General features: G+C 35.9%; 1 protein-coding gene across 1 annotated transcript; it reads left to right on the top strand.

The window, feature by feature from the left end:
* Window positions 1-887: 887 nt before the first annotated feature.
* HELRODRAFT_91450 (hypothetical protein) lies at window positions 888-3,819 on the top strand (the record flags this gene model as incomplete). Its single annotated transcript, XM_009012290.1, has 5 exons — window positions 888-1,073; window positions 1,308-1,434; window positions 2,439-2,529; window positions 3,266-3,400; window positions 3,663-3,819. Coding segments are annotated over 5 exons (696 nt in total), but the record flags the coding sequence as incomplete, so codon positions are not given.
* Window positions 3,820-9,453: the final 5,634 nt, after the last annotated feature.

The following is a 9,453-nucleotide window of genomic DNA, read 5'->3' on the forward strand; positions in this document are numbered from 1 at the left end:
GGATTGACCTTTAACCTTTGACCTTATAGAGAATTTAATGGCATGGTTTTCTTGGCCGAATTTCACTCTATCATTCATTTACTGTTAGGATATAATTTAGATAAAATTCAGCTTTGTAGTTGTTAAACTCGAACGATTCAGCGACTGGCTGGTTGATAACTTTTATACAGGTGGCAGAGCTACATACGGTTCTCGATAAATGGAAATTATCTTGGTACGTACATTCATCTCTTCGTTCATTCTTTCATTCATTCATTCGTTCATTCATTCGTTTATTCGTTCGTTTGTTCATTCATTCGTTCGTTCGTTCGTTCGTTCGTTCGTTCATTCGTTTGCATGATTGTTTGTTCATCATCAGATTGATGACCGATTGAGGTTTTAAAAATAAAATGATTAAGATTGAACAAACTTCTAAAAATAGATTGAACTTCTAAAAATAGATTGAACTTCTAAAAATAGATTGAACTTCTAAAAATAGATTGAACTTTTAAAAATAGAACACAGCAAATGGGAAATCCCGAGAGAGAGTATAGCAGCAACGAGCGACGTGATTGGTCGCGGTCAGTTTGGCACGGTTTACAAGGGGACTTACCTTGGTCAAGTTGTCGCTATCAAGGTCGGATGGACAGATGGATGGATGAATGAATGGATGGATGGATGAATGAATGAATGGATGAATGAATGAAGGAATCAACGAGTGGATGAGTGAAGGAATTTATGAATGACTGACAGGCAATTAATGGAGATACAAATGAGGCCAATTTCAACAGAATGCTCTTTAGACAGGAAATCAAAGCCATGAAGTGAGGCTTTTTTTCATTCATTCATTCATTCATTAATTCACTCATTCATTCGTTCGTTCGTTCATTCATTCGCTCATTCATTTATTCATTCATTCATTCACCATCAACAGAGTCTTCGATTGCTATCACGTGATCAAGTTGCTGGGCGTGGTCTCGGCGACGACTCCATGCCTGGTTGTGATGGAGATGATGCTGAACGGCGACCTGCTCTCATTCATCAGGAGGTACAGACGCAACGACAGCAGCCACAACGACGACGACGACGATGAAGTCGCTGATGATAATAACTCCCGTGACAGTAACAACTGCAATTCATTCAACAACAACAACAACAACAATAAAGACAACAACAACAATAAAGACAACAAAAACAACAACAACAAAGACAACAACAACAATAAAGGCAACATAAACAACAACAACAAAGACTGCAACAAAGACAACAACAACAACAACATCGGAAAGTGTCAGAAGACTACTCGGACAGTCGACCTGACGAACGAGTTGTTGCTGGGAATGGCCGCAGAAATAGCGGACGGGATGGCCTACCTCGGTCACAAGCACTACATACACAGGGACCTTGCTGCCAGGAACTGTCTCGTCGATCACAATCTTGTCGTTAAGATTTCTGGTTGGTCGGTTATTATTATTATTATTATTATCAAAAGATTTATCTAGCGCTAGTTAGTTAAAATTCAAAAGCGCAATCGAAATATAAAATAACACAAAATTAAACGTAAGATTAAACATGTCCGAAACGGTTCGAAACGGTTGAGTGGTGTTGGTGAATGAATGAGTGAAAGAATGAATGAATGAGTGAGTGAATGAATGGATGAGTAAATGAATGATTGAAAGAATGAATGAGTGAATGGATGTGTGAATGATTGATGAAGGAATGAATGTATGAGACTGGTTGGTGTGCGGTGCCCAGGTGTCTGCATTAAGACAACTCTGATACTTTCCGATCTTATGGAATCAAGCATTTGTTTGATTGATTGAAGAAGCCAGGAAGGAATGGCGACCTCGTTCCTATCCGGTGCTTATTTAGTATCTTCTGGGACCATTCAGACGAACTGATTAGCCAGGAGGATCCTGATCCGGCAAACGCAAAGTATGATGAAAAAACTTCGAGACCGCCATTTTTAGCAGTAGACGAGTGACTGGGCGAGTTTGGAAGAAATGAAATAAACTATAGATAACAACAGACATCCTCATTATCACAAACGTCATCATCATCATTATCACCTACCTCACCACCACCGTCATCATCACCACCACCACCACCAGATTTTAGCCTGACAAGAAACACAGATTACTCAAACTTCTACCACAACCACCATCTTTATCGCCACCAGGCCGAGAATTCCAAGCCACTAAAGATTACGAAAACAAACGCCTCCCAGACTTTCTCACCCTCTTCACCACCGTCGTTATCGCAACAGAAATCACCATCATCATCACCACCATCATCTTCATCATCACCACCATCATCTTCATCATCATCACCATCATCTTCATCATCACCACCATCATCTTCTTCGTCACCACCATCATCTTCTTCGTCACCACCATCATCTTCTTCATCACCATCATCATCCACTTCATTACCATCATCATCTTCATCATCAGCAGCAGCGTTTCATTCGGTTGAGGAAGCCATGCCTGTTAGGTGGATGGCCCCTGAGGTCCTCAGACGGCCTGGCTTCAATGTCGAGAGTGACGTGTGGTTAGTTGCGTTCGTACATACATACATACATACATACATACATACATACATACATACACACACACATACATACATACATACATACATACATGCATGCATACATACATACATACATACATTCATACATACATGCATTCATACATACATACATACATACATACATACATACATACATACATACATACATACATACATACATACATACATACATTCATACATACATACATACATACATACATGCATGCATACATACATACATACATACATACATACATACATACATACATTCATACATACATACATACATACATACATGCATGCATACATACATACATTCATACATACATGCATTCATACATACATACATACATACATACATACATACATACATACATACATACATACATACATACATACATACATACATACATTCATACATACATGCATTCATACATACATACATACATACATACATATATACACATACATACAAACATACATACACACACACACACACACACACATTTCCAGTTTTTTTTTTAAATGGCCACCATTGGTGATCACTGATCTAAAAAATTATGTAAAACCATTCTGAGCCGAATTGAAAATTAAACATCCTTAAATCGGTTAAATGAATGAATGAATGGGTAGATAAATAATTCACCAATGAATGAATGGGTGAATGTAAATTAATGAATGGAGGAATGTGAATGAATGAATGAATGAATGACGTCAGGTCGTTCGGCGTGGTATTGTGGGAGATGATGTCGCGCGGTTTGAGGCCCTACATGAGTCTCAGCAATGAGAAGGTCATCCCGTTCGTTGGAGGGGGAGGGAGATTGGTGATTGACAGCAACTGGCCACCAATAGCGTTAGCCTCCTGCTTTCTATCTCTTATCTTATTGGCTGTTTAAATTCACGAATTTTTTTTTATTTGTCAATCTTCTAACCATCTTGCTTCTTATTAGTTTGTTTAAATTTATGAATTTTTTTCATTGGCCAATATGCTGCTAACATTAACTGGTCACCAGTAGCATTAGTTGCTTGCTTTTATCTCTCATCGTATTTATTGGTTATCTAAATTCATGAATGTCGTTCATTGGCCAACCTATTAACATTAACTGACCAATCAGGAAGGAGATTATGGTTTCATGTTGGCACGAGAGACCTTCCCAGCGAATCAGCTTCAAGGAAATTGTGGAAAATCTGACAAATTACGTGAAGCCTCATTTTCTAAACAAGTCGTTCTGTTATGGAGAGTATTATCATAACTCATCATCTTCAAGATGAAGATGATGATGCTGATGTTGTTGATGATGATGATGATGACGAAGTTGATGATGAATCAGATGATGATAATGAATCAGATGATGAAACAGATAATGATGATGATGATGAAGACGATCATGGCCATTAAATTATGGGATGAATATGGTTTTTATATTCAAATTTATACTTTAAAACTTTCCAAATGGTCTTGAATACATAAATTTGAACTTGAACATGTGCATATTCAAGTTTGACAATTGTTTATTTTATTATTTTATTTTATGTGTGTATGTATGCGTGCGTGTGTGTGTGTGTGTAGATTTGAAAAAACTTGATTTATAACTCGTTACGACATGATTATAAATGATTTATAACGTTACGACAAATAAGGATTTGTCGTAACGCCACGTTTTATTACATGTTATAATAATCTATTGGAAATTTATTCACCAAACTTTGACATTTTTTGTTAAAATTATTTAAGATGTGTGCGCAGTTTAAACAGTGGTTATTTTTTTATATAATTATATGGGCTTTCTCGTGCTCGCTCGCCTTTTGTCTTGAGATCCGCTCTGAACTTCGTAAGTGATGGAGAAGTAGTCAGAGAAGGAGTTAGAGAGTTCCAGAGAAAAAGGGCCAGAAAAAGCAAAAGCAGATTTAGCGAGTGTTTAACACGAGTTCAGAAGTGAGAACATGAAGACGGGCGTTTAGGTTCAGTTAATATATCTGATAAGTACTTAGGATAGAATTTAGATTGAGACTTATACATAAACATGCAGAATTATATAGAGTTATATAAGGTCATATAGAGTAATATAGGGTTATACATCAATCAATCAATTAGTTTATAAAGTGTTATTCCCGCGATGTTCATCAGCGCTCCTCAATGAATTTTGCAAACAGATTGGTCTCGATATAATCTACGGTTAGAACGCTATTTTTAAATGAATTTATTTGAATTTTTTAAATCTTTGGTAGGAATGTTTTTGTTTACTTGCTTAAAAAACAGATAGATAGGATAGATAGATAGATAGATAGATAGATAGATAGATAGATAGATAGATAGATAGAGATAAATTAGATACATATCACGTTATGATGTTAATGTCATGTTGTTGTTGGGCTGCTGTCATATTCAACGCATTCGTTGATGCTAACGAAACGAATGAAGTTAGTTAGGTTCCATGAATGAATGGATGAATGGATGGATGAATTACCGAATGTTATACGTATAATCATAATGACGATGAAAATGGTGGCAAATATGATGATGGAGACGATGAATATGTTATTTTGATCAATTTTTACTCATTTTCGCAGACTTTGTCACAATGGGAAAAAGAATTTTATAAGCAAGTTCTTGAAAGTGTAGGGGCTTTATTCATTCACTCACTCATTCATCCACATTCATTCATCCATTTGCATATTCACGAATTTATTTTGATTGGTTTGGACGCATTCACTTATTTATCTCTGAGAAAAAATTACACAGACATTCATAAACACACACACACTACACCCACACACATACACAAGCACAGGTCTGGCTAGATCAGAGTCACAGCCACGTCAATAGAGAACTAATGGCATCCGGTAAAGTGACCATACTGAACTTTGACCCCTACCTCTATGCCGGGGTCGCCTTCGTCTTGGCCATCCTCTTCATCTTCGTGCAGATCATCATCTTTGTGTACGTGGAGTACCGCATGGTGGCCATCAAGTTGTACGTCATATTCGCTGCAGCCGTCATCCTGGCTGTCCTCGCCACCGATGTCCTCTTCAGAAGCAGGTGAGATGAGGGTGGTGCGAGAGAGAGAGAGAGAGAAATATAGGAAAAGTAAAAAAAAAGGAGAGAAAGAAATGACCACCGATTTTTAAAATAGAAAATATTTTGACTATTATGGTCAGACCAAAGGCTCGGACATTTTTTTATGAAAGGTAATTTGCATTACATTGACTGTAGCCAAACCATTCAGTTGAATTTTTATTATTGAATATTGTTTGAAAATGATGGATTATTCAAAATGGAGGTAGAAATAGACGGAAGGAAAGAGAGAGATAAAGCAAAAATGAAAGAAAGGGAGAGCGAGAGAGAACGAGATTCAAGAGAGGGTCAAATTGACAATTTTCTTGTTCAGTTTTGTTTAATTAAAGTTTTTTACACTTTCTCGCACGGTACTTAGATCTACTCGAAGTTGAAAATTTAATAAATTAATTAATTTACAAATTAATTATTTATGTAATCAGTTAATTAACTAACTAATTAATCGATTTAATTAAGTGTGCATTTAATGCAGGGGTGGGCAAACTTTTTGTTGTGAGGGCCTCATTGAGAACTATTTGACCATTGAAGGGTCGCACATGTACTTAAATAGCAAATATTTTTAACGACTTGTGGTTCCTTTTTTTGTCATAATGTCTGGCTGACGACAATTTTTTTTGGCGAACAAGGTTTCGCGGGCCGCATAAAATAGCTTCGCGGGCCTTATGCCCACCCCTGACCTAATGGCGAACAAGGTCTCGCGGGCCGCATAAAATAGCTTCGCGGGTCGTATGCCCACCCCTGGCCTAATTGCGTATGATGAATGATTAATAAATGATAACATTTTACAGTTATGGTAATGAAAACATTTTTAAAAGTTCATACTTCTAATAAGTGAATGAAGGAATGATTAAAACAATCGATAAAGAAATAATTGAATGAATGAACAAATGAACGAACGAACGAACGAAAGTTGGACAGATGGATGGATGAATTAAAGGTTAGTTAGATGAATGGACAGACAGACAGACAGACAAACAAACAAACAAACAAACAAATGAACAAACAAACAAACAAATGAATAGTTAGGTAGATAGATAGGTAGATAGACAGACGAAAAATGCATTAAAAAAGCCAGAAAACAACAAACAAACATAACTTTCAACGCTTCATCCACTTAACGCCAATTGGACGGCAGAACGACACACTCCACTCTCAAGTAACGAGATATATAACCAGGGCAAGCAATGAAAACATGGCTGACATGAGCAAAAAAATTTTAGAAAAAGTTTCAATGAATGGACGAAAAGAAAAATAAAAAATGACGATGATATTAGTGAAGATGACCAGACAGCCGACCGACCCAAATATCCAAACTGGTTCAGCCTCCCAAGGTCGCTGACCTGGTTTTTTCGGCATCTGCGTGGTGATGTCATTATGACGTCACGTCGATGACGACCGTAATGATGATGATGACTAGTTGATTATAATGATGATGATGTAATTAAGGAGGATAATGATGATGTCAATACGGATGATGATGATGATGATGATGGCAGATTTAAATGAAAAAGAACTTACATGAACAAGCTGCAGCTAACGAGTTGGAAAAAGTTATTCATTAACCATCATCATCATCATGACATCCCCATCATCATCATTTTGACGTCATCATCACCATTTTGACATCATCATCGTCATCATCATAATGACGTCATCATCATCACCATCATCGTCGTTATGACGTCATATTAAAATACCGGCTCGTCGTCGGGTGTCCATTTATGGTGCTTCGGGTCGCCGACAATTATCAAATCGCTCTGTAATGACGAGTAATTTTATAATAATAATAATAATCGTAGTTGCATTCACTACTACTGCTGCTGCTACTGCTACTACTACTGCTACTACTACTGCTGCTGCTACTACTACTGATAGTACTACTACTACTACTACTACTACTACTACTACTACTACTACTACTACTACTACTACTACTCTACTACCACTACTGCTACTACTACCACTACTGTTCCTACTACTACTGCTGCTTCTACTACTACTGCTGCTGCTACTACTACTACTAGCTACAAGTTTTCGAATATTACTACAACTGAAATACAGATAATTCTAATGGAAAATAATTAAGTCTTCCCTCACCACATTCTTTAACGTTTCTGGGATCTTTGAAAATGAAAAATTAAATATGAAAAAATCAAATAATAATAATATTAATAATAAAAATTTAATTATAAAAATTAAATAATAATAATATTAATAATAGTAATAATAATAGCAATAATATAAACAACATTATCATCAAATAATAATAACAATAATAATAACAATATTTAAAATACAAAATAGGTACCGAAAGTAGCTTGAGTTGTAAATGAAACCACTTACGAAATAATCGGAATCATTACTATTACTCCCACTATCATCATCAGCCTTTCCACCACCACCACCATCGTCTTCGTCGTCATCATTATCAGGAACGTAGCGATTATGATGATGATGTCGCCGGCGAATCAGCTCCACCGACCCGTGCTCGTCTACGTACAGTTCATTCTTCCGAACGCCCGGGTCCAACTAATTTTTTTTTTTTTTTTTTATTTATTTTTCTTTAAAAATCAGGATCTGACAGACGCAGAAACTGTAACAGCATGCGAGGCAGTAGAACAAAATAAAACAAATAAGTAAGAAATTATAAAAAATGAATGAATGAAGGCCACCCTGGAAAATTCCGGTGAACAATAACAAAGAAATGAAAGTTTTGTATGATCGATACATTTGTCTACACCTATGAAAAACCATTTTTTGTAACTGTAACTCGTTCTGGAAATACATTTTAAAAATACTATCGCTACTACTACTACTACTACTACTACTACTACTACTACTACTACTACTATTACCTATTACAACAACAACAACAACTACTACTACTACTATTACCTATTACAACAACAACAACAACAACAACTACTACTACTACTACTATTACCTATTACAACAACAACAACTACTACTACAACTACTACTACTACTATTACCTATTACAACAACAACTACTACTACTACAACTACTACTACTACTATTACCTATTACAACAACAACTACTACTACTACAACTACTACTACTACTATTACCTATTACAACAACAACTACTACTACAACTACTACTACTACTATTACCTATTACAACAACAACTACTACTACAACTACTACTACTACTATTACCTATTACAACAACAACAACTACTACTACTACTACTACTACTACTACTACTACCTATTACAACAACAACAACTACTACTACTACTATTACTACTGACATTAATAGGAAGTGAAATGGTGATGATGATAACAACAACAACAATAATAATATTATCATTATCATAATTTATTCACTAACGAAATCGTCGTCAATTATCCGGATTTGGAGTGCAGGTTCCCCGATGGTGACGATGACTATGGCGGCCAGCGTAAGTAACATTCTCAATGTAGTAGTAGTAGAAGAAGCTGCTGCTGCAGCAGTGGTAAAAGTAGTAGTAGTAGCAGTAGATGTATTGATAATAATAGTAGTAGTAGTAGTAGCAGTATTGCCAGTAGTAGTGGTGTAGCTAATAACGTTTGGAAAACTGCGAATCGCTAAGATATCCGATTCTCGATTCGGTTACAAACTCGATACGAATACTAAAGGGTACATTGCTTTATTTAAAAATATTATTCTGTCATAATAAAAGTATTATCTACTGCATACGTGTAAATTATAAGTTAATATATATGTATAATTCATAATTTCCGCGAGTTTGTTTTTTTTCAAGTATCAGCTTGACGTTTGTTGGTAAACATTGCGAAAGATAAAAAAATTGTTTTAAATGAT

The sequence above is a fragment of the Helobdella robusta genome (genome assembly GCF_000326865.2).
Source record: "Helobdella robusta unplaced genomic scaffold HELROscaffold_102, whole genome shotgun sequence".
Classification (NCBI taxonomy): Eukaryota; Metazoa; Annelida; class Clitellata; order Rhynchobdellida; family Glossiphoniidae; genus Helobdella; species Helobdella robusta.